Source organism: Eptatretus burgeri, chromosome 4 (assembly GCF_056783735.1).
Source record: "Eptatretus burgeri isolate ZD-2024b chromosome 4, Ebu_testis_v1, whole genome shotgun sequence".
NCBI classification, from domain to species: Eukaryota; Metazoa; Chordata; class Myxini; order Myxiniformes; family Myxinidae; genus Eptatretus; species Eptatretus burgeri.
This window is the reverse complement of record NC_140964.1, coordinates 8,897,441-8,923,941: the sequence shown is the minus strand read 5'-3', so window position 1 is coordinate 8,923,941 and position 26,501 is coordinate 8,897,441. Positions and strand designations below refer to the sequence as shown.

General features: G+C 45.0%; 1 protein-coding gene across 6 annotated transcripts in view; it reads right to left on the bottom strand.

The window, feature by feature from the left end:
* RAN (RAN, member RAS oncogene family) overlaps positions 1-5,041 on the bottom strand; it is a 39,056-nt gene extending 34,015 nt beyond the window's left edge. Inside the window, exons 1-2 of one of the 6 annotated variants that reach the window (XM_085876851.1) lie at positions 4,890-5,041; positions 4,605-4,681 (exon numbers count right to left, since the gene is read on the bottom strand). In XM_085876851.1, the coding sequence (XP_085732977.1) occupies positions 4,605-4,640 (36 nt within the window). In that variant the 5' untranslated portion in view covers positions 4,641-4,681; positions 4,890-5,041. Of the gene's footprint in view, positions 1-4,604; positions 4,682-4,818 lie in introns of all 6 variants that reach the window. The other 5 variants (XM_085876854.1, XM_085876853.1, XM_085876856.1 and 2 more) reach the window with 5 other exon arrangements.
* Between the last annotated feature and the right edge of the window lie 21,460 nt (positions 5,042-26,501).

Genomic DNA, 26,501 nt, shown 5'->3' with positions numbered 1-26,501 from the left:
CGCGTGTAAACGACTAGTTGCGTGGTCGCGTGTAAACGACTAGTTGCGTGGTCGCGTGTAAACGACTAGTTGCGTGGTCGCGTGTAAACGACTAGTTGCGTGGTCGCGTGTAAACGACTAGTTGCGTGGTCGCGTGTAAACGACTAGTTGCGTGGTCGCGTGTAAACGACTAGTTGCGTGGTCGCGTGTAAACGACTAGTTGCGTGGTCGTGTGTAAACGACTCGTCGCGTGGTCGTGTGTAAATGACTCGTCGCGTGGTCGTGTGTAAATGACTCGTCGCGTGGTCGTGTGTAAATGACTCGTCGCGTGGTCGTGTGTAAATGACTCGTCGCGTGGTCGTGTGTAAATGACTCGTTGCGTGGTCGTGTGTAAATGACTCGTTGCGTGGTCGTGTGTAAATGACTCGTTGCGTGGTCGTGTGTAAATGACTCGTTGCGTGGTCGTGTGTAAATGACTCGTTGCGTGGTCGTGTGTAAATGACTCGTTGCGTGGTCGTGTGTAAATGACTCGTGTGTAAATGACTAGTTGCGTGGTTGTGTGTAAATGACTAGATGCGTGGTCGTGTGCAAGTGTGTAAATGAATCGTTCCGTGTAAATGAGTAGTTACCTGGTTGTGTGTAAATGACTGGTTGCGTGTAAATGAATAGTTACGTGGTTGTGTGTAAATGAATAGTTATGTGGTTGTGTGTAAATGAATAGTTATGTGGTTGTGTGTAAATGAATAGTTATGTGGTTGTGTGTAAATGAATAGTTATGTGGTTGTGTGTAAATGAATAGCTATGTGGTTGTGTGTAAATGAATAGTTATGTGGTTGTGTGTAAATGAATAGTTGCGTGTAAATGAGTAGTTGCGTGGTTGTGTGTAAATGAATAGTTGCGTGGTTGTGTGTAAATATTTGCGTGGTTGTGTGTAAATGAATATTTGCGTGGTTGTGTGTAAATGAATAGTTGCGTGGTTGTGTGTAAATGAATAGTTGCGTGTAAATGAATAGTTACGTGGTTGTGTGTAAATGACTAGTTGCGTGTAAATGAAGTTACGTGGTTGTGTGTAAATGAATAGTTACGTGGTTGTGTGTAAATGACTAGTTGCGTGTAAATGAAGTTACGTGGTTGTGTGTAAATGACTAGTTGCGTGTAAATGAGTAGTTGCGTGGTTGTGTGTAAATGAATAGTTGCGTGGTTGTGTGTAAATGAATAGTTGCGTGGTTGTGTGTAAATGAATAGTTGCGTGGTTGTGTGTAAATGAATAGTTGTGTGTAAATGACTAGTTGCGTGTAAATGAATAGTTACGTTGTGTGTAAATGACTAGTTGCGTGTAAATGAAGTTACGTGGTTGTGTGTAAATGACTAGTTGCGTGTAAATGAAGTTACGTGGTTGTGTGTAAATGACTAGTTGCGTGTAAATGAATAGTTACGTGGTTGTGTGTAAATGACTAGTTGCGTGTAAATGAAGTTACGTGGTTGTGTGTAAATGACTAGTTGCGTGTAAATGAATAGTTACGTGGTTGTGTGTAAATGACTAGTTGCGTGTAAATGAAGATACGTGGTTGTGTGTAAATGACTAGTTGCGTGTAAATGAGTAGTTACGTGGTTGTGTGTAAATGACTAGTTGCATGTAAATGAAGTTACGTGGTTGTGTGTAAATGACTAGTTGCGTGTAAATGAGTAGTTGCGTGGTTGTGTGTAAATGAATAGTTGCGTGGTTGTGTGTAAATGAATAGTTGCGTGGTTGTGTGTAAATGAATAGTTGCGTGGTTGTGTGTAAATGAATAGTTGCGTGGTTGTGTGTAAATGAATAGTTGCGTGGTTGTGTGTAAATGAATAGTTACGTGGTTGTGTGTAAATGACTAGTTGCGTGTAAATGAATAGTTACGTGGTTGTGTGTAAATGACTAGTTGCGTGTAAATGAGTAGTTGCGTGGTTGTGTGTAAATGAATAGTTGCGTGGTTGTGTGTAAATGAATAGTTGCGTGGTTGTGTGTAAATGAATAGTTGCGTGGTTGTGTGTAAATGAAGTTGCGTGGTTGTGTGTAAATGACTAGTTGCATGTAAATGAATAGTTACGTTGTGTGTAAATGACTAGTTGCGTGTAAATGAAGTTACGTGGTTGTGTGTAAATGACTAGTTGCGTGTAAATGAAGTTACGTGGTTGTGTGTAAATGACTAGTTGCGTGTAAATGAATAGTTACGTGGTTGTGTGTAAATGACTAGTTGCGTGTAAATGAATAGTTATGTGGTTGTGTGTAAATGAATAGTTATGTGGTTGTGTGTGAATGAATAGTTATGTTGTTGTGTGTAAATGAATAGTAACGTGGTTGTGTGTAAATGACTAGTTGCGTGTAAATGAATAGTTATGTGGTTGTGTGTAAATGACTAGTTATGTGGTTGTGTGTAAATGACTAGTTATGTGGTTGTGTGTAAATGACTAGTTGCATGTAAATGAATAGTTACGTGGTTGTGTGTAAATGACTAGTTGCGTGTAAATGAATAGTTACGTGGTTGTGTGTAAATGACTAGTTGCGTGTAAATGAGTAGTTGCGTGGTTGTGTGTAAATGAATAGTTGCGTGGTTGTGTGTAAATGAATAGTTGCGTGGTTGTGTGTAAATGAATAGTTGTGTGTAAATGACTAGTTGCGTGTAAATGAATAGTTACGTTGTGTGTAAATGACTAGTTGCGTGTAAATGAAGTTACGTGGTTGTGTGTAAATGACTAGTTGCGTGTAAATGAATAGTTACGTGGTTGTGTGTAAATGACTAGTTGCGTGTAAATGAGTAGTTGCGTGGTTGTGTGTAAATGACTAGTTGTGTGTAAATGAATAGTTACGTGGTTGTGTGTAAATGACTAGTTGCGTGTAAATGAATAGTTACGTGGTTGTGTGTAAATGACTAGTTGCGTGTAAATGAAGTTACGTGGTTGTGTGTAAATGACTAGTTATGTTGTTGTGTGTAAATGAGTAGTTACGTGGTTGTGTGTAAATGACTAGTTGCATGTAAATGAATAGTTACGTGGTTGTGTGTAAATGACTAGTTATGTGGTTGTGTGTAAATGAGTAGTTGCGTGGTTGTGTGTAAATGAATAGTTGCGTGGTTGTGTGTAAATGAATAGTTGCGTGGTTGTGTGTAAATGAATAGTTGCGTGGTTGTGTGTAAATGAATAGTTGCGTGGTTGTGTGTAAATGAATAGTTGCGTGGTTGTGTGTAAATGACTAGTTGCGTGTAAATGAATAGTTACGTGGTTGTGTGTAAATGACTAGTTGCGTGTAAATGAGTAGTTGCGTGGTTGTGTGTAAATGAGTAGTTGCGTGGTTGTGTGTAAATGACTGGTTGCGTGTAAATGAAGTTGCGTGGTTGTGTGTAAATGAATAGTTGCGTGGTTGTGTGTAAATGAATAGTTGCGTGGTTGTGTGTAAATGAATAGTTGCGTGGTTGTGTGTAAATGAATAGTTGCTTGGTTGTGTGTAAATGAGTAGTTGCGTGGTTGTGTGTAAATGACTAGTTGTGTGTAAATGAATAGTTACGTGGTTGTGTGTAAATGACTAGTTGCGTGTAAATGAATAGTTACGTGGTTGTGTGTAAATGACTAGTTGCGTGTAAATGAAGTTACGTGGTTGTGTGTAAATGACTAGTTGCGTGTAAATGAATAGTTACGTGGTTGTGTGTAAATGACTAGTTGCGTGTAAATGAAGTTATGTGGTTGTGTGTAAATGAATAGTTATGTGGTTGTGTGTGAATGAATAGTTATGTTGTTCTGTGTAAATGAATAGTAACGTGGTTGTGTGTAAATGACTAGTTGCGTGTAAATGAATAGTTATGTGGTTGTGTGTAAATGACTAGTTATGTGGTTGTGTGTAAATGACTAGTTATGTGGTTGTGTGTAAATGACTAGTTATGTGGTTGTGTGTAAATGACTAGTTGCATGTAAATGAATAGTTACGTGGTTGTGTGTAAATGACTAGTTATGTGGTTGTGTGTAAATGAATAGTTACGTGGTTGTGTGTAAATGACTAGTTGCGTGTAAATGAATAGTTACGTGGTTGTGTGTAAATGACTAGTTGCGTGTAAATGAAGTTACGTGGTTGTGTGTAAATGACTAGTTGCGTGTAAATGAATAGTTACGTGGTTGTGTGTAAATGACTAGTTGCGTGTAAATGAGTAGTTGCGTGGTTGTGTGTAAATGACTAGTTGTGTGTAAATGACTAGTTGCGTGTAAATGAATAGTTACGTGGTTGTGTGTAAATGACTAGTTGCGTGTAAATGAATAGTTACGTGGTTGCGTGTAAATGACTAGTTGCGTGTAAATGAAGTTACGTGGTTGTGTGTAAATGAATAGTTACGTGGTTGTGTGTAAATGACTAGTTGTGTTCCCAAAGCTTTTGTCGTCCATAACGAACCAAACTCGCTCGGAAACTCAAACAGAATCGATAAAACTCCACTCGAGATCCGCGTTTCGACCTCATCTCGATGACGATATTAAACTCCAGCTGCACCCAGAACCCTCGTTTAATCACATGCGAGTATAAAAGGTTCCTGTTCGTATTCAAACAACGCAATGAGAGGCCGAGAGAGGCCCTTGTGGGACGGAGCAGAGGGCGCAGGTAATCTCACCTTAAACGTTACCATCCCATCTTCTTGCGCAGCCATGACGAGTTCCTGTGACAAACACAGCTCAAGATGAAGAGAACCTGGAATGTGAGCATCGAAAAAAAAACAAACACGAGTAAACCAAGCTGCGTCGGATGTTCAAAATGACGAACGCGGGCTCCGGTCAAGACGCGGGAAATAGGCCGCACAGCCCTCACAGACGCACACGCACACCCACCGACAGGCAACGGCGTCAAAACGTCGAGAACGACGACAAAATCGCTTCTCTCAACTCCACACGAACCTCACCCTCTTTACTGGTGTCTGCGAACACGAAATGTCACAGGAGTCGAGTCGATGCCAACCGATTCGCCTTCAGCACTGCGGCGAACACCGAAAAAAATGGCGGCTCAAGCGGCGAAGCAATGACGTCACGGAGGAAACCACTAGAATCTGCCCTGAGGGCATTTATACGAATCAAAATCCTAACCGAAAAACAACTCTCAGCCAAAGACGCATTAAGAGATGAACCACGCACGCGCAGGCGACGTTGTATTTTGTCAGGATCGTTAAAAAAAAAAAAGGAAGAACAATAAAACTTCATGCAGAGGGAAGCCATTTGATCAAACATGGCTGTTTTATATCAACACGAACTTCATCCGATGAGGTGTTCGTTGATGTGGCGTCGGCATGGTGGGCCGAACGGCCTCCACATGCGTCTTCCTTCCTTCGCGGTGCTGCTCTTCATCAGGATGAAAATTACCGCACTGCAGTTGCAGACAGGGAACAGGGCCGATACAACCATTGTACCGGTCATCTGGGACTCATTTCGCCGACCTCGGAAGGATGACAGGCGAAGTCAACCCCACCTGGTGTTAATTCAGAGGAGGCAGGACTAAAACTCAGGACAATAATATCCCAAGCTAGCAACCCGAACCATGAAGTCAACACCAGGCTTTACTAACTTCATCAATTCAATCAATCTATGAACTGTATTAATCTATCGATACTAACTTCATCAATTCACTCAATCTATAAACTGTATTAATCTATCGATACGAACTTCAATTCAATCAATCTATAAGCTGTATCAATCTATCGATACCAACTTCATCAATTCAATCAATCGATAAACTATATCACTCTATCAATACCAACTTCATCAATTCACTCAATCTATGAACTGTATTAATCTATCGATACCAACTTCATCAATTCACTCAATCTATAAACTGTATTAATCTATCGATACGAACTTCAATTCAATCAATCTATAAGCTGTATCAATCTATCGATACCAACTTCATCAATTCAATCAATCTATAAACTATATCACTCTATCAATACCAACTTCATCAATTCACTCAATCTATGAACTGTATTAATCTATCGATACCAACTTCATCAATTCACTCAATCTATGAACTGTATTAATCTATCAATACCAACTTCATCAATTCACTCAATCTATGAACTGTATTAATCTATCGATACCAACTTCATCAATTCACTCAATCTATAAACTATATCAATCTATCGATACCAACTTCATCAATTCAATCAATCTATAAACTGTATCAATCTATCGATACCAACTTCATCAATTCACTCAATCTATAAACTGTATCAATCTATCGATACCAACTTCATCAATTCAATCAATCTATAAACTGTATCAATCTTTCGATACTGTTACGGTTGTGGAAATTCGCATTACACCATAAAGAGTCCTCAGGTGAGATATCTCGATAAGTCCATGTGTCGTTAGCCCAAACCCGTTGTATTGAGGAAATTTATGTGATCCATTCGGGCTGCGATCCTTCAGTTAGTCCTTTTTCTTTCTCTATTATTAATTTGAACAAGAACAAAACAAACCAACAACGACGCTTGTGGGTTTTTCCCGCCATTTTTCCCTGCGCTTGGTGTGAAGGAAGGGGGGAGGGCAGCTCGCCGCCGATTGGTGGATGAACAGCGTGAGGCGGTCGGGGTGAGGGAACGCCCCTTTTCGGGAACCTTCTCAAAGGAAGGTGGAGCCGAAAACGGAGGGGGGGCGAAGGGCGGGGCCGGCCCCTACAAAAGGGACAACGAGTTGGTCTTCAGTCTTTGGGTTGGTTCAGAGTTCAGTTTGGTTTGAGTTCGGAGTCAGCCTTCTGGTTCTTTGCGAGCTCGTTGTTCCTGCCCTGTTCTGCGATCCTCGCGCTGGCCCTGGGACCCCGTGCGCGAGTACGGGAAGTAGCGCCGAACGAGCCCCGTCCGTTCCCCCAAAAACCCGGTCCGAGCTGTCGGACGGACGACGCGAGCTACCCGCAGGACGAGCTCGGTGCGCCACGCCAGGAGGAGACAAAGGAGGGACTCGAGGCTGCGGTCCCCCAAGGCTGGACGACGCGCCCAGGATAGTCGCGACTTCCTTTTCTTTTGGGGTTTTGTGTAAATGTCTGTGGGTGGCGCCAGTCTTGTAAGTAGAAACTGTGTAAGTGTTGCCGTGTGTAAACAATTCCCTTTTATTTGGTTTTAACTCTTTCTTTGCTTTTGTTGCATAATTTTATGGCTGCATATACGTGCTTGCCTTGTGTCTGTGTGTGTGAATAAATTTCATTGCTTGTTGAACTGTTTTCCCGCTTTGCTTCGTCTCCTTCCTTTTCTTGAATCTCCATCTTGCATCACGTAAGGGATTGATAGTGGGTTAAAAACGCCCGTTAATTAATCGGAACCGTCAAGGCCGACGATAACTCCGCTCGGTTATCCCTGTAATACGGAACGAACCGCTTAAGCGGTTCGTGTCCGGAGTCGGCCTGTGGCGTGGTACGATCGCCCGGTCGACCACTCGCGCAGGTACTTAAGTAGGTCGAATTTGGCGAGCAACCCTATCCTGCGCGGGTGGGCAATTGGCACGATCATGGTGAGGTTAAACCCCCACCCATGACTGGCTCCGGGCGGTAGTTCCCGGAGGGTCACGACTGAATTGTCCGTTCCGGTGGGCGACGTGTCGCGATACGAGTTACGTGGCCGATCGCACGCCGGGCGGGCCAGAATTCGCAACAATGCGAACTTCATCAATTCAATCAATCTATAAACTGTATCAATCTATCAATACGAACTTCATCAATTCATTCAATCTATAAACTATATCACTCTATCAATACCAACTTCATCAATTCAATCAATCTATAAACTGTATCACTCTACCGACACTAACTTCATCAATTCAATCAATCTATCGATACGAACTTCATCAGTTCAATCAATCTCTTAACTATATCACTCTATCGATACCAACTTCATTAATTCAATCAATCTATAAACTGTATCAATCTATCGATACGAACTTCATCAATTCAATCAATCTATAAACTATATCACTCTATCGATACCAACTTCATCAATTCAATCAATCTATAAACTGTATCACTCTATCGATACTAACTTCATCAATTCAATCAATCTATAAACTGTATCAATCTATCGATACGAACTTCATCAATTCAATCAATCTATAAACTATATCACTCTATCAATACCAACTTCATCAATTCAATCAATCTATAAACTGTATCACTCTACCGACACTAACTTCATCAATTCAATCAATCTATAAACTGTATCAATCTATCGATACGAACTTCATCAATTCAATCAATCTATAAACTATATCACTCTATCAATACCAACTTCATCAATTCAATCAATCTATAAACTGTATCAATCTATCGATACCAACTTCATCAATTCAATCAATCTATAAACTGTATCACTCTATCGATACTAACTTCATCAATTCAATCAATCTATAAACTGTATCAATCTATCGATACGAACTTCATCAATTCAATCAATCTATAAACTGTATCACTCTATCGATACTAACTTCATCAATTCAATCAATCTATAAACTATATCACTCAATCGATAATAACTTCATCAATTCAAACAATCAATATACTATATCAATTTATCGATACAAACTTCATCAAGTCAATCAATCTATAAACTGTATTAATCTATCGATACCAACTTCATCAATTCAATCAATCTATAAACTGTATTAATCTATCGATACGAACGTCAATTCAATCAATCTATAAGCTGTATTAATCTATCGATACTAACTTCATCAATTCAAACAATCTATAAACTATCAATCAATCAATACCAACTTCATCAATTCAATCAATCTATAAACTGCATCAATCTATCGACACGAACTTCATCAATTCAATCAATCTATAAACTGTATCAATCTATCGATACGAACTTCATCAATTCAATCAATCTATTTTGTTTTGTACTTGATTTACAAAATCTATAAATTTGAGATTTTTTTTGAGGCGCCGCGGTTTTGTAAATCAAGGGCCGTTGCATATGCCCTGCGGGACAAGGTGAAAGTTGAGTTAGACAGACTTGAGGCCTGTGGAGTTATCAAACGGGTGCCATACTTGGACTGGGCCACTCCAGTCGTCACGGTGCTGAAGCGGAATGGCGATGTTCGATTATGCAGAGACTTCAAGGCCACGGTCAACCCAGGTCTTGGTATCGAGCAGTACCCACTTCCATCAATCGATGAGATATATGCTCGGTTGGCAGGGAGTAAATTCTTTACAAAACTCGGTCTGCGGGATGCGTATTTTCATCTGGAAATGGACCCCGGGAGTAGTGACCTTCTGACATTCAACACATGTCAAGGACTCTATCGGTACACCCGGCTCTGTTTTGGGATTGCTTTGGCCCCTGCCCTGTTGCAGAAAGCGATGGATCAGGTTTGTGTAGGCCTTCCCACTCAAACCTACCTGGATGATGTACTCATTGCAGGAAAAACGGCTGAGGAGCACCTCAACAACATTGACAAAGTGCTGACGAAGTTGGAGGCTTGTGGGCTCCGCTGAACAGGGACAAGTGTGCATTCTTCAAACAACGGTTGGAATACCTTGGGCACATCATCACACCGGAGGGCTGTTGAAAGGCCCACGGAAAGTGGAGGCGATCCAGCACATGCCACCACCACGGGACAAGACTCAGCTTCGCTCATTTATTGGTATGGCACAGTACCACCAGAGATTCGTGAGCAATCTGAGCTCTGAGTTGGCCCCGTTAACACGACTGCCCAGGAAGGAGGAATGCTGGGCATGGAGGTCCGACCACGAGGCAGCTTTAGATCGTGTCAAGCTACTACTCACGGAGGATACAGTTCTCGTGCACTACGAGCCTGCACGTCCGCTCTTTTTAGCATGCGACAGCTCTGCATACGGCATCGGGGCAGTGCTATCACACAAGATGGACGATGGTTCCGAGCGACCTGTTTGTTTTGCATCTCGCACCCTGTCGGCAGCAGAGCAGAAATATGCCGAAATTGAGCGGGAGGCTCTCAGCCTTGTCTGGGGAGTGCGGAAGTTTCATCAACACCTGCTTGGTCATCATTTCACCTTGCAGACTGATCACAAACCACTCCAATTCATCTTGGAGCCAAAACGAGGTGTCCCAGTGGCGGCGGCGGCACGAATACAGTGATGGTGTTTGTTCCTTGCTGCCTAGAACTATGACATCCAGTTCCGGGGCACCGAGAAGCATGCCAACTGCGACGGTCTCTCTCACTTGCCTTGCAAGGGGGACCCACCTTCGTCTGAATCATCCGATCATGTTGATGTGTTTACACTGAGCCAAATCCAGTGTGGGCCGGTCACGGCTAAGCAGGTGGCTGTTGAATCAGCCCATGATCCTGTGCTCGCCTGTGTCATACAGGCGATTTCCACTGGAAATTGGAACGACCTGCCTTCAACACCTGAGTATCAACCGTTTGCGTCTAAATCATCAGAGCTGTCTTTAGCTCAAAGTTGTATTATGTGGGGTATGAGAACGGTGATTCCCCCAAAGTTCAGGCAACATTGTCTTGAGGAGCTGCATGCCAGTCACCTCGGCGTCGTTAAAACCAAAAGTCTAGCCCGTAGTCTCTTGTGGTAGCCTGGTCTGGACAAGGACATTAAGCATATGATTAGGCATTGCCCTACATGCCAGTCAGACGCCGATAATTCACGGTGGTTGTCGTGTTTATGGCCTATTCCAGACAGGCTATGGCAAAGAATCCATGTAGATTTTGCTGGTCCTTTTAAAGGCAAAATGTTTTTGGTTGTTGTTGATGCGTTCTCCAAATGGCCGGACGTTGTGGTCATGCAATCCACGACGGCGGAAAACACGGTTGAAAAGCTACGATCAATTTTTGCAAACAAAGGGTAACCCGAAGTGTTGGTTTCTGATAATGGTCCGCAATTTGTTTCGAGTGTTTTTAATGGTTTCATGGTGCAAAATGGTGTCAAGCACCTAAAGTCAGCACCATACCACCAGCAAACGAATGGCCAGGCTGAATCGTTTGTTAAAATGTTGAAGCGTGCTTTGCGGAGAGGGGAGGGGTCATCCATGCAAACGGTGGTTGATGTGTTTTTGTTACATTATACAAATGCTGTTCATCCAACCACTAGTGATACACCTGCTATGCGTTTGTATGGGCATGAATTGAGGTCTAGACTGGATTTATTGAGGCCTGGGAGGTCGGTGTCTGGGGCGGTATCACGTCCAACGCTGGTGCGCACCTTCGAAGTAGGGCAGCGTGTAATGGTACGTGATTATTTCCACAATTGGAAGTGGGTGCCGGCAGTGATTTCCGTGGTACTCGGACCAGCCAATTGCATGGTTAAAACTGATGATGGGAAAGTGTGGAAACGGCATGTCAACCAAATTCATGATTGCTGTTCAGCATCACCACCCGTACCGGGTACCATTGTGTCGGGACAAGTGGGACCACCACCTCTGGTGTCTGTTGAATCGCCAATGCCAGATGTGCTGGCACCGGCTGGGCTAGCGGGTTCGATGTGTTTACCTGAATCAGTCCTGCTCAAGGAAAACAAACAAGCTTGTCTACCTGATGCTCTTGATGCTAAAAATGGGACGAGTCCTACTGGTATGCCGCCCCTACCGAATTGGGAGGAATCTGTTTCGGTATCTCCGAGCTGCCCCGTTCGTCCTCATCGGATCAGAAAGCGGCCTCAGTATTTGGAGGATTTTGTCTGTTAATCTCTGCCATTTAGAGGGGGAGGAAATGTGCTGTATGTAGATTGGATGCTTGTCGTCACGTGATCGGGGTTTATATTATGTCCCGCCCGCAAGGCGGTGCGCTATGTACATCCATGCCGCGCAATAAAGCAGACTTGCCGCTTGCTCCTGTGTCCGCCTGGTTCGTGAACACTACATGAATAAGGTTGTGGCGCGATCGGACGAAAAAAGATCCTTCCTCCACAATAAGCGCAAGTCGGTTGCGCGCCATCTCTCTGTCGGTGAACAAGAGAGCTTTTGAGATAGTTGATGACCATCGAGCAGGCAAGGTTGTGGTCAATCTGATGGGCAGGTTGAACGAGTATGGAGTTATCAGCGCTCATTTTGACGTTCAACTCAAAGACATGGAGAAGTGGCAGAGAAACCTCCTGCCTTCTCGACAGTTTCGGATACAGAGGAGAGTTTTGCTTGCCGGGACGAGCGCTGAAGGGAGCTTTGGATTCCATCATTGCATCTCGACGCTGGCCTGGTTTGTCTGTGTCAGCTGAACCACACGAGGTGGACAGGTCCATGTCCTTCTGGGTATCTGTGTGTGTATGTGTGTGTGTGTGTGTGTGTGTGTGTGTGTGTGTGTGTGTGTGTGTGTGTGTGTGTGTGTGTGTGTGTGTGTCGGTGGGCCCATCTGTAAGTAGGAATTGTTTAAGTGCTCTTTGCTGTACATACTTGCATCTCTTTCGTCAGATAACTCTGCTTATTGCGTGCTTCCCCCTTTCCCCCATTATAAATAAATACATTTGTTAAATGTATCCGCTCGTTTTTGTGCTTCTTTTATTGGCTTAGCATGGCGCGTGTTGTTGAATTACAAAGGCTGTTGCCGCTGTAAATGTACATTTGGACCGACGGGACTTCGGCAACCATCCGCTCGGGTTGCGCACGGGTCGGGCACACTAACGGCTCGACTCGTACGAGTGCTATCAAGGGTGTGAATACTCGGTAATTCACCATGTGGATCTCTAGGTATTTTGAAGATTGGCAAATAACCCTGTACCACATGGTGGAATTATTGACGATTCACGGTCCGGTAAGGGACCTGTACCCCCCTCGGAGTTTTCAGAAAGGTACGATCTCGATTCCGGGTGTTCGGTGGAGTCGACCCTACCGCCCCACCTAGCCATCGTGATCGCAGCCGATACAATATATATGTATATACACATATATATATATATATATACATATATATATATATTTATATATATATATATATGTATATACACATATATATATATATATATACATATATATATATATTTATATATATATATATATATGAAGACCACAAGGGGAAAACCAGAGATGTCAGGATAAGTCAATTTTGAAGAAACTGAAAAACAAAGTTTCAAGACTTTGGTGGACTGTTTAATAACTGTCATATAGATTTCTTTTCTAGAAAAAGGAAGAGTGATCATTGGCCGATCAAATGAAGCATGTAGCATTTGCCAAGCTTCTGTGTTATTTAATTTAAGAGCAAAGAACGAATCAATGTTGCAAACTAACATCACTGGTTATTCCCTTGTTTAATAATTGCCATGCAATTTTAACCCAGGATATGTAGTAAATTCATGCTTGTTGGTTATTAGCATACATTACATGACTTTGGTGATCACAGATTATTTTTGCAACATTAAACCGTCATTGTTTTTTTGTTTGATTGGTGTTCAACGCCATACTCAAGGGTATTTCGCTTATATGATGACGGATTCTCCATTTCTTACTCCGTACTACTAAATATGATGGAAAACCGGGAGGAAACCAAGGATAAACCAGCCCTGCGATAGCCAAAGTCACCTCATGTGACTCCCTCATATACCTAAGCAGGTTGATTGGGCGGTGGGTACATCGAATTAAGATGGGTACTCAGACGCGCTAACTATTAAGCCACGGCGTGGGTCCCATAAAAGTCACAATAAAGGTTTGACCAGGCTTGAACCACGATATGCACCAACTACAGAGCCCATGATATAACCAAATAGGCCATTGTAGTGCTCAGAGTTTATGCTGTGATAGTTTTACAACCTTTTATGACTTAGTTTCTCAACTCTGAATATTATGATGGAACAGTTAACATGAATGACGCAGAAAGCCAATCTTATCTGAGTGAAAACTTCAATTCAAATACTTTGCAGAACACAAAACCTGTGATCAAAAATAATAGATCCATGATATAACCAAATAGGCCATTGTAGTGCTCAGAGTTTATGCTGTGAAAGTTTTAGAACCTTTCATTTTTTTAGTTTCTCAACTCTGAATATTTTGGTGGAACAGTTGACATGAATGAAAGGGAGATAACCAGGAGTAAAGTACTGACAACTCTGGGTTTCAACTTGTTCAGCTTTGACAACATTTGTTTTTTCATTGCACGGCTAAACTTTATACCATATAAATTATGTAACACCCCTGGTTATTTGTTAAAGTAATATTGTGAGAGGAAACCTTATGTTGCCAACTATTGGCAGGTGCAATAACCCTGAAATTTATAAAAAGTGACATCACCGGTTTTCCCCTTGTGGTCTTCATATATATATATATATATATATATATATATATATATATATATATATATATATATATATATATATATATATATATATATATATATATATATATTGAGAGTGAGAGTGAGAGAGTGCTATAGAGTGAGAGAGAGAGAGAGATATAGAGAGTGAGAGACAGAGATATATAGAGTGAGAGAGATATAGAGAGTGAGAGAGAGAGAGATATAGAGAGTGAGAGAGAGATATAGAGAGTGAGAGAGATATATAGAGAGTGAGAGAGATATATAGAGAGTGAGAGAGATATATAGAGAGTGAGATAGAGTGAGAGAGAGATATAGAGAGCGAGAGAGATATAGCGAGTGAGAGAGAGATATTGAGAGTGAGAGTGAGAGAGATAGATAGATATAGAGAGTGAGAGTGATATCGAGAGTGAGATAGAGAGTGAGAGTGAGATAGAGAGTGAGATAGAGTGAGATAGAGAGTGAGATAGAGAGTGAGATAGAGAGTGAGATAGAGAGTGAGATAGAGTGATATAGAGAGTGATATAGAGAGTGAGAGAGTGAGATAGAGAGTGAGATAGAGAGTGATATGGAGAGTGATATAGAGTGATATAGAGTGATATAGAGTGAGAGAGTGATATAGAGAGTGATATAGAGTGAGAGAGTGATATATAGAGAGATATAGTGAGATAGAGAGTGATATATAGAGTGAGAGAGTGATATATAGAGAGATATAGAGTGAGATCGAGAGTGAGAGAGTGATATAGAGAGTGAGAGAGTGATATAAAGAGTGAGATAGAGAGTGAGAGAGTGATATAGAGAGTGAGAGAGTGATATAGAGTGAGAGAGTGATATAGAGAGATATAGAGTGAGATAGAGAGTGAGAGAGTGAATGTTTTTTGTGGCGTTCTCCTGAAGCTTTCTGATGTGGTGTGTGACACCGAAATGATTTTCATGATCTCCCGAGTTAATAAGGCCAATTGACTTTCAAAGAACCCGGAAGAATTCCCATGTTTTAAACGCACACCATGTTGAGGTGTATAAAGCAGCTCAGTAGGTCCTTCCGCGGCATGGCATTCTCATTACAAAATAATGACAGCATTGTAACAAAGCATATATTAATAAACACTATTAATATTAACAATAATAATAGTAGTATAATTTGGTAAGAATATTAACGAACGTATAATGCCCGCCTTGGTCCAAGCACATAATATGTGCTTGGTGAAAAGGTTTAGAGCTCATGCTCAAGCAATATGGCAGGCAGGTGCGCTGGGTGGCCGTGAGGACCAATGAAAATTGGTCCAACGGGCCCACTAAACGTTTAACCCTTCATTCCTCCCAGTTTCGATGATTTGTGAGCTTTGAGGTTGAACTAATCCACCCCACGACGAAGTTTAACTGACGCACTATTTTTTGAATCTTGAGCAATCAGAGCGCTTGCATTGTGTCACGTGATGTGGACGATCGTGGAGCCGCGTCATTCGTCACAGGTCCGTCCTGTCGAGAACCGTGATGTTCCTACCGAGCAGGTTTCCATGCACCTGTTATCGGTATTTCAAGAAGAAGCGTCTGATCGAACTTGGTGAGAAAAAGCGATTGAAGAGGAAGCTGTGTGTGGTCCACCTCCTCTGAATTTGAATTTAACGTTCTCGTTCTGCCTATCTACTTAATACGTACTTCATCGCAAGCAAAGCTCGTGGAAGGAAAAAAAGAGGAAAAAAAAGAGGAAAAAGAAAAAAAAGAGGAAAAAGAAAAAAAAGGGAAAAAGAAAAAAAAAAGAGGAAAAAGAAAAAATAAAGGAAAAAAAAAGGAAAAATAAAAGACACGATGGGGCCTTCATGGCTGAGCATATGTCCAAGCTGCAACGTGCATCAATTTCAATAAGGTGGAATGCCACATGAGTGTCTCATAAAACAACAAAATACACGTCAAAGTGAGCTGAGACACTGATGAGAGGTCAGTAAATATTGGGAGAGTATGAAACTATCAAACTTACTGAATGAGTGAATAATAGTGGGGGCGATCCGGCTGGCAAGAAAGCAGAAGCCGTTGATGTCACCTTCACATAAATCTGCCAAGATGAGATACAGTAGATGATGCTGATGTAACATTCACATCAATCTGCCAAGATGAAATACAGTAGATGATGCCGATGTCACGTTTACATCAATCTGCTCAGATGATATACAGTTGATGATGCTGATGTCACCTTCACATCAATCTACCAAGATGAGATACATTACGTGATGCTGATGTAACATTCACATCAATCTGCCAAGATGAGATACAGTAGATGATACCGGTCACGTTTACATCAATCTGCTCAGATGATATACAGTTGATGATGCTGATGTCACCTTCAAATCAATCTACCATGATGAGATACATTACGTGATGCTGATGTAACATTCACATCAATCTGCCAAGATGAGATACAGTAGATGATGCCGATGTCACGTTTACATCAATCTGCTCAGATGAGATACAGTGGATGATGACGCCGATGTCACGTTCACATCAATCTGCCAAGATGAGATACAGTAGATGATACCGATGTCACGTTTACATCAATCTGCTAAGATGAGATACAGTGGATTATGACGCTGATGTCATGTTCACATAAATCTGCCAAGATGAGATACAGTACATGATGCTGATGTCACCGTCACATCAATCTACCAATTTACCATCTTCGGCACCCCCAGGTCGCTGAGGCAGTGTCCGAGCCTACCTACTCCTTATGAACGTGGGGAATGCCCTTCCTGGCATTTCTCCGTCGATGCCCATATGGGATGTTGGCGCTCCGGGTCCCTTTCCTCTGGGTACCCGTGCCCATTACACTTACTCGGTCGCTTAGACCCATGGCCTACTCTGCCCGACTACTTCGGTGCCCAGGGTGCCCTCTACTCAATGCGCAAATTTCACCAACCATGCTCCCAGCCGGTCAAAAGTCTCCTGCCTTCGTTCAACACCAACAACAAAACGACACCCTTTTGGTTAATTTAACTAACCCATTAACTATTATTACACTAATCCCGGGTTCCCTTGGGTGGGATTCACTTCTCCCCCAAATCATTCGTTTGCACCATGCATTCCACATTCACTTCATTCACACTCGGACCCACTGACCCACATTCACATCATTTTTATTTTATTTTATTTACTCCAACACTCCAATAACTACGTCCCCAAAACTAACTCGTGCTCCCCGTCATCCCTTATTCAAATGCACGTTCCATCTAACTATACGTAGCTAATCTACGTCCCCACGACACGTTCCATGTCTGTCCTTGTTCTCAAATCCATTTCTAATTCTGACCTAAATTTCCCCTAACTGATGTTTCCAGACCCCATGTTTCCATTAATATTCTTCCCAAATGATACTACTATTATTATTGTTAATATTAATAGCGTTTCTTAATATATGCTTTGTTACAATGTTGTCTTTATTTTGTAATTAGAATGCCATGCCACGGAAGGACTTAACTGATGTTACTCATAATGCCCCCATGAGGCCGGTCAATCTAACGCTAAACCCTTCCCCTAACTAGTGCTCCTTTGCCCCGACGAGGATGTTCGCTACATCCTGGCCAGGCTTCGTGTACTCGTGGCCAGTCCTGGCGCGCCTTGCGCCTCCAGGGCGGTGCTCGGCAGCGCACCCATCTCTTCCGTTTGGCCGATACATGAGGGCGTAACGTAGCCCTGCTAATCGCATTAAATGCTCGCTTTCGGGCTATCCCCCATGTGAACCACAGTGCGTTACACACCTGCCCTTTGTGCTGCAAGATCCCCGCTGACGTCACTCGCATACGGCCTGCTCCACGAGCTTCGCTCCACACACGGGCCCAGCGGTGATGCCGGCGGGACTCGTTCCACGCATCCCGCGAACACCATTCGCGGTGCACAGCACGTCGGGCCACATACACGTGGCCGGTAAAATCCGGTCCGGAAACGTCCGCGGTGGATACAAGCCGACCCCACAGACAGACAGAAGTTAGGCTGGAAATTGTTGAATTCGGATCGGACGGGTTGTCCAGGCGAGCATGTGTGTAGAGCTCCGTGTGGCCTGCGCCGCATGTTCTGTTTGCGGAGTGCGCGAAGCAGCTTCCCCGATACGTTACGCGTGCCCTGGCTTGCGCGAGAAATCGCGCGGTTTCGGGGTGCGAATGACCTCATCGGGGATTTCGCGGTGTGGGTAATGGGCGAGCAGAGCACACGGGCTCGCGTGGGGAACCCCTCGAAACGCGTGGCTTGCTTGTGATGCGCAGGGTGACGTCATGGCTGCACGCATGGTTGGAATCCGGCAGGAGGGAAATCCCTGCCGGATGTTACCGTCCGAGAGGAAGGGACGAGGAGCGCGAAGCGCGAACAGCTGCCATGACGTCACGGGAAAAGAGCGTGGGTTGAGAATTGCCGCGCTGGTGTGCAAAGAAAAAAAAAAGAGAAGAGAAAAGCAAGCCTCGCCACTTCGGGTATACAGGATTCCCAGGCAAGGGGTAGGAGACCCCCTTGTTGTTTGGGCATAGGAGCACTAGTTAGCAGGAAGGGTTAGTTTAGATAGACCGGCTTCATGGGGACATGAGTTGTTCCTCATGGAGCCCATGGAACGGGTTAGTTCGAGGGATTTAGGTTAGATTTAGAAATGGATTTATGGAGACAGTGACAGACATTGAATGTGTAGTGGAGACGTAGCTTAGCTACGTAGAGTAAATGGAACGTGCATTATTGTAAGGGATGATGAGGGAGCACGAGATAGGGGATTTCGTTAGCAGAATGGCAGTGTTGAGTGTGGTGTAAATTGAGAGTGAAAAATGTACAATGAGTGAGTGAGGGTCAGCGGGCCTGTGTGAATGGGGTGAATGTGGAATGCATGGTGCGATGAGAGATTGGGGAGGGGGGGAGGAGTGATTCCCACCCAAGGGACCCCGGGGTCAGAGTAAAGACAGTTAGTGGGTTAGCGAAATTTACAAAATGGAGGTCGTTTTGCTGTTGGTGTGAGTGTCGGCCCGAAACCCGATTGGAGGGGTGCAGGAGTCCTGTTGACGGGTTGGGAGAGTGGCTGCGAATGGTGAGTCTGGCTTAGTGGGCACCCCGGGCACCGGACTAGTCGGCCGCGGTAGGCCAAGGGCCCAAGAGGGGCCGGGATAGCATAGTGGGCATGGGTGGGCCCGCATGAAGCGGGGCCCGTAGCGCCAATGGCCGCGTGGGCAGTGTCGTGGTCACGGGTACCTGGGGAAAAGGGGCCTGTGGCGCCAGCCTGCCACGTGAGCATTAAGGGGGAGTAGCCGTGGAGGGAACTCCCCAGATCTTAGGCAGCTGGTAGGCTCGGAGACAGCCTCAGGGCCCGGGGGTGCTGTCGTTTGAGATTCAGCAGAGGGTAGTTCCTGCCAAGTGAGCCATGCTGCCCATCCACGAAACCGTGCAAGGACACGACGGAAAATTTGAAGGCAAGGCCCAAATTTGGAAGGACACCAACAGGCGACGGGTATCTTGGTTGGTAGAACCAATAGTTTAAGTGAGAGACGTTTTTGGAAAGCCCCGGGGCAGTTTAAAGTGTGATAAATGTTAGGGTAGATAGGGAAATGTACCCCTTCGCACCATCCATCCCTTCGCTCTCGTTAGGCTGCTGGACTCACCGTTGTGAAAGATCGCTGAGATCTGAGGGAGGCAATTCTGAGTCCTCGTTGGGCCTCGACACAGGACGCTAGTTCTTCCCCATTCCCCTCCAAAATAGTGTGACGAATTTCGGCCCGCCCGGCGTGCGATTGGCCACGTAACTCAAATCGCGACCGCGTCGCCCACCAGAACGGACAATTCAGTTGTGACCCTGCTTGGAACTACCGCCAGGAGCTAGTCACGGGTGGGTCTTTCGACCACACCACAATCGTGCCAATCGGCCACCCACGCAGGATAGGGTTGTTCGCCAAACTCAACCTACCTAAGTACCTGCGCGAGTAGTTAACTGGGCGATCGTACCTCGCCGCTGGCCGACCTATACTAGGACACTAACTGCTTAAGCGGTCCGTTCCGTGCTTCAGTGATAACCGAGCGGTGTTATCGCCGCCCCGACGGACGTGATAATTATTTACCGGGTGCTTACACCCTTCTACCAATTCCTTCCATGATGCAAGATGGAACTTTCAAACAAGGGAAAGGACGCAACGAAACGGGGAACAGTTCACCAAGCACATTTATTGCACACTCAGACAAGCACGTATTTTACAGCCATACAGAAAATCATGCACGTATAAGAACAGTCAAGCAAGCAAATGAAGAATTACAACTGAATAAAGTGTCTTTATTCCACACGCACACTTAGACAATTCTACTTATAAAACGGCACCACCACATGCATTTATACAAAAGCAAAGGAAAAAGCCACCCTCAAAGGCAAGGGTGGCAGACAGGTTCGTGGACCAAATGTGCGTGGAACCTGGATGAGCGGCCAGGTCCACGAGACCGAAGGGTCTTAACCACACCCTCGTGGCACGACGGCGGGCAAGCCGCGATGTCAGCGTAGCTGCGCCTGGCTTCGTGCCCCTGGCGTGGCCGGTGAGCTCTCTCCGGCGTTCTCCGTGCAGGCACGTGTTTCACCGTCAGCACCACGGTTGGGGAGGGGAACGGACGGGGTTACCGGCGCTTTCTTAGCGCGAAGCTCGGTAAGGGAGAGGGGAATTGCTGACGCTCCGTCCAACGAGTTGACGCTCTGGACCGCAATGGCTCCGGCAAACTCCTCTTGGCTGTGGCCTCTACTACGCCCCTTCTCCGGCAGCGGTCCCCACTCAGCCCTCCGGTTCGCTTCTGAGCCCTCCTCCGCGTCCCTGCTCCATTCAGCAACTCGCCCTCCTCGCCCCTCAACTTCGACCTGAGCTCTGAGCTCCTTCCTCTCCGTCGATCGGCCCCCGTCTGCCTTCAGACTTCAGCTTCGAGATCCGTCTCCCGACTTTGCCCCACCGACACTGCCGCACCGACACTGCCGCCGTCTGCCTCTTCGAGCTCCGTCCTGTTCTCCGACCCCTCCAGACTGCCACTCTCCAGACCCGACTTGACTGCCACTCTCCAGACCCGACTTGACTGCCACTCTCCAGACCCGACTTGACTGCCACTCTCCAGACCCGACTTGACTGCCTCGAGCTGCATTGTGCTCGCGCTTATTTTGGCCGGGGGGCGGGGGGAGTGCATATGTAAATTTGTGGATCACAGCGGGTTTGGAGGCAGGGCTACACCACCTGATGCTCAGCCATTGGAGGGATGAAAAGTGGGCGTGAATCATTCTGATTCGATTTCCTCTTCGAAAGGATCCCATTCACAACCCATGGCACGACGTTTTCGGTAGAAAGGCGAAGGTGGTGGGAGTTTGCTGTGGTGGTTTGGGAAGGGTGTTGGTGGTGGCGATTTGGTTGTTGGTGGGCTTCGTTTGAGAATGGCGGTGAAGCGATGTTTGCGGGGTGGAGTTGTGGAGGTAAAGAGGTGAAGGTGGTGGTGTTTGGTGTAGTTGTTTGGGGGCGTTGTTGGTGGTGGCGATTTGGTTGTTGGGGGATGATTGGTCCAAAATAATGTTAGAGAAAAGAAAAACGGCTAACTCAAAAGAAAAACGGCCCTGTGAACACGGAAATTCCCTCTAAACAACGGTAGGGAAATCTAACTACACATATACTTATCTGTATAACTGATCTGAGGACCTTTATGATGTAGTGCAGATTTCCACAGCCGTAACAATAGGAACGTAGGGGTTGGGGGTTGATGAACAAGATAGGTTTGCCGGACAAGGACAATAAAGGAGGTTAGGGAGACAAAATTATAAAAGGAAAAATAAAAAGGAAATAATAAAATAAAATAAATAAAAAGAGGGGCTAAATTTGCTTTGCGTTGCAAATTAAGGGAGTGGGTATGGACAGAGACAGGCAAAGGCGATAGGTTGGGGGGAGACAGTAGGTTCGGTCCGAGCCCGCCTTCGGAGCGGCCGGCAACACCGCACTCCCTCCACAAACCTCAATGAACGAGACCAGAGGCCGGCCAGCTTTACCTGCCGGCCTGTTGTGCTACGGCGGCCTGTTCCGCGTTTGCCTTGCCATGCCTTGTTGCCTGCCTCTGCCATAACCCCATGCCTGCTACCCTTCTTGCATTTGCCCCTGTGTCCATCCTTCTCCATGTGCGCCAGGTCCAGTGTGTTTTGCAAAGACTGCCCTGCAGGCAGCTACACCACGGGGACTGCATTGGTGCAGCCCGTGCACCGTTTGTTTGCATAATCCATCCAGTTCCATTTGTGTTTGTTTCTGCATCATCCATCCAGCTCATGACAGGGAGGAGCCTGGGACTGCATTGGGCAGCCGGCAACCTTCCTGTTCCTGCACAGGGAGCCAGAGACTGCATTGGGCAGCCTGGCTACCCCCTTCAAATGGCCTGTGGGATGGCATATGGCATGCCGGGTTAGGGTGAGTTGCCTCCAACAGCTGAAAACTGAAAAAAAGAAGGTTCAGTGACAGACAAAGGGGCCTTTTGAACAAGCCCCGAAGACGTCCGACCTTCGGCTGCGGAGCACTCACCCTCACATAACTGCTAACTTTGCCATGCCTTCTCTCCCACAGAGTCCATCAGTCCTGGGCCATGGTTAGTGTAAATAGCTAAGTGAAAATTGTAGATAAGTTGAACCCCACCTGCATGATTGTTTCAGCGCCGGCAGTTTTAGTTAAGTTGTCCAAATGAATCTGTGTGAGTTTGTTTAGTTAGTTACGCAGCGCATTAGGTTATTTATTTTTGGGACACGTATAAAGAAATGTCACACTCAGGGATCCAAAGGTAAAATGTACTAGGGGAAAACTTACACATGAAGGCACACGAAAATTTGACGAAATTTGACGAGTCTGTAAAAAGGAGAGGAGGTCGTGTTACGAATTTGGAAATCTATAGCACTCAACATTCAGGTTCCTGGAGCTCAGTTATCTCCATAAGTACGTGTTTTATAGATAGCCCTTTCCCTAGTCTAATGGTTAATTAAATGTGAATGCGCAATGATTGTTATTAGGATATCCCACCAACAACAACAACACAACAATGGCGACTACAATGGCGCCATTCTCGCTTCCAACCTGGAACTGGCGCAGTGGCATTCTTCAGGCGTGCGCGTGGGCGGAGTCTAGCGCAGGCATGGCGTCCCTCTGTGGCCAATCAGCAGGGAGTAGGCGTCTTCCCCGCCCCGCCTCCGACTTGAGGTGATCGCCATTAAACACGCGGTCGGAGGTGAGGCGGTGGGCGGAGCCACAAACACCTCCGCTGGAGACTCCGCCCAGAGGGGTGGGAGCGCCCTGCCTACCGCGCGCCTGTCCAATGGGGGGGCGGACAAGGAGTCGCACAATGTTTCCTGTCCAATGGGAAGGCGAGTGAAGAAAAGAGGAGTGGTCGTCGGCACGGGAGGGGGCCGATAAGAGGCGAAGTCCGCGACGGCTTTGGGGCTCTTTTTCGTCGTCCTGATCCTGGTTCCTCAGCTCTCTCGTCGCCACTCTCCGCCTGGCTCAGTGGTCCGCTGCAGCCCTCAAGCGGTCCCTCGTGCTTGGGTTCCACCATGCCGGTTCGACGAGGGTACCCGGAGTCCAGGGAAGATGAGGACGTCCAGCCGTGCGCTCGCGGCCAGGTAGCCTGCAGCCCTGACTCACAGCCGGACTGTCCTCCTCGACTGGAGAGCCCAGTAAAGACCCGCAGGGTCCCATTCTTCTGTCAGTGTGTGCGTGTGTGTGTTTGTGGCGCCAGTCTGGCAAGTAGTGAATTGTTTAAGTGCCTTCGCTGTATATACTTGCATTTCCTCTTCAGTAGTCGGATAACTCTGCCCTTACATGTTCCCTACCCCCCCCCCCATTATCTGTAATAAATATCTCCATTTGTTGAATGTGCTCAGTTTGTTCGTGTCATTTCTCCATTGACTGAGCGTGTCGCGTGTTGTGGGAAATTAGCAGCCATTGCCGGAGTAACGGGATAATCGGGCCGACGGAACACGGCGATTAAAACCGCTCGGAATCACTCGCGGAACGAGCTTGGTAAGCAGCTTGTTTCCGTACGAGTTCCGTCGAGGGTGAAAATCCACAGTAGCTGGACCACGTGGGTATTTTGGTAAATTGAAGTTGGCAATCGACCCTACCCCACGTGGTCTACCCATTAGTGGATTTCGGTCCAAAATAAGGACCCGTCGACCCGAACTTTTCTGGGCCGGCGATCTGACATTCCGGGCGATCGAGCCGGGCCGACTGGCGGCTCCGTCTGGCGGTCGTGTCGCGGCCGACGTCCTGGCGAAACTATAAAAAAAAAAAAAAATATATATATATATATATATATATATATATATATATATATAGATATATGTTAAATCGATAATAATAATTAAATAATTTACCCCGCTAAAATAATTAATTTATTATTATTATATCAAATGCAATTCAACAGGAACTTGTTCACACGAAAACGAACCAAATTTAAACTAGCATCCGTTGAAGACAAAGTCTTCGATATCCCCCACCATAGTAAATGAGGATCAACAACCATATTCCCTAAGCGTGTGCAATATGTATGTGAAGTTTCCCCTTGATCTGACCAGCCGTTCTGGAGAAGATGTTTGAAGGTTTTAGGGTAAATTCAATATGGCCGCCAAACCATGTGACCTATCAATTAGAAATTAACAAACTTCTGAAAGGATGTCTTGGGGAAAGTGTATGTGAAATTTTGCCTCGATCTGTCCAGCCGTTCTGGAGAAGAAGATTTTTAAAATTTATTAATTTTCAATCCAAGATGGCTGACGAACCATGTGACCTATGACATCATAAATTTACATTCTGCCTCCAATCCTCCAGTGGAATACGTGTGTGAAGTTTCGTGTTAATCGGATGAGGTGTGTTTTTCTATCCAAGATGGCCGCCAAACCATGTGACTTGTGACGTCAAAATTTTTTACTATGTATGCAGACATGATGGAAGATGATAGTTGCAAATTTTCGCTTCGTTAGGTTATGTGATTCCAGAGAAAACATTATTTAATATTTTCCTTGAATCCAACATGGCTGCCAAACCATGTGACCTATCAATTAGAAAATATCAAAAGGCACTAGTTCACCACTTGCTTGATATGTGTACCAAATTTCGTAAATATATCTTGAGGGGATTTGTAGTTAAGCTCCGGAAACGAAATGTGACGGACGGACGGAACCCATTTCTATATCCCCCGCCAACTTCGTTGGTTGGCGGGGGATAATAAAAGGTGATGTGGAGTCAAAAGACCTCACAAGATCTGATCAATCAATCAGCCAAATATCTTCTTTTTAACATTATGGGGAAAACCTTCTCAGCACGTTCCACAAAATCATCCATTACTAAACAAATCTAAGTATTTGAGATGAAAAGACATTGTAACCCATTTTAATTGGTATATTGTTACCTGGAAAGATGTACAAGACTACCGGGAAACTGAAATCATCAACTTTATGATCTACACTTGTAGTAAAACTATTTTGTCCAACTCCAACCAACACATCCAGCTGTGGAGTAACTGTACAATCATTACCACTCCTGTTTACAATCAGGTTATCTGGATAAATCTTGTGAAGTTGCCCACCTAAAAAAACTATCATTAACCACACACATATCATCTATATAGCCACATGTAGGAGATAATGTTTGAGCTCATCCATAATTTCAGTTTCTGCATGAATGAAAATTCACAGAAAATAAGACAAATATCTGCTCGTAGGGGGGGGGGGCTGTAATTCCCACCCATGGGAATACCCTGAACCTGTTTCAAAATTATCCCACAAAAACACAGAAAAGTATTAAATACAATATATTTAACATCATCCTTAAACTTCTGTTTATCAAAACAATGAAAACTTGAGTGTTTATTTTTAGAAAAGAATGTTCTATCAAACATGACACATAAAGACTTATTAAAAGAGTTAAAAACCTTGTCAATCACTTTGAAGAGTGAATCTCTCAGGTCAGGTATGGCAGCATGCCCTGGAGCAGCGCATCACTGCGTCCACTTTACGCCGGTACTCCAGGGGCCTCCGTCTGGCCATCCCCCAGGCAGATACCTGGTCCATCCCCATCTCCTTGAGATGCTGATCACCCTGCTGCAACCACGAGGAACATGGTCGGCCCATTGGCCTCCTCTGCTCATGAGTCTCCCTCAATGAGAGAATCTGGTGAGTAGGATCAGCATCAGGAAAACGAGGCACATGTCCATACAGCCGCAGCTGACACACACGGACTATGCAGGTAACAAATCTCATTTGAGTCTCTCTCAGCAACTGCTCGTTGGACAAAAAGTCCGACCAGCGATAGTCAAGGATT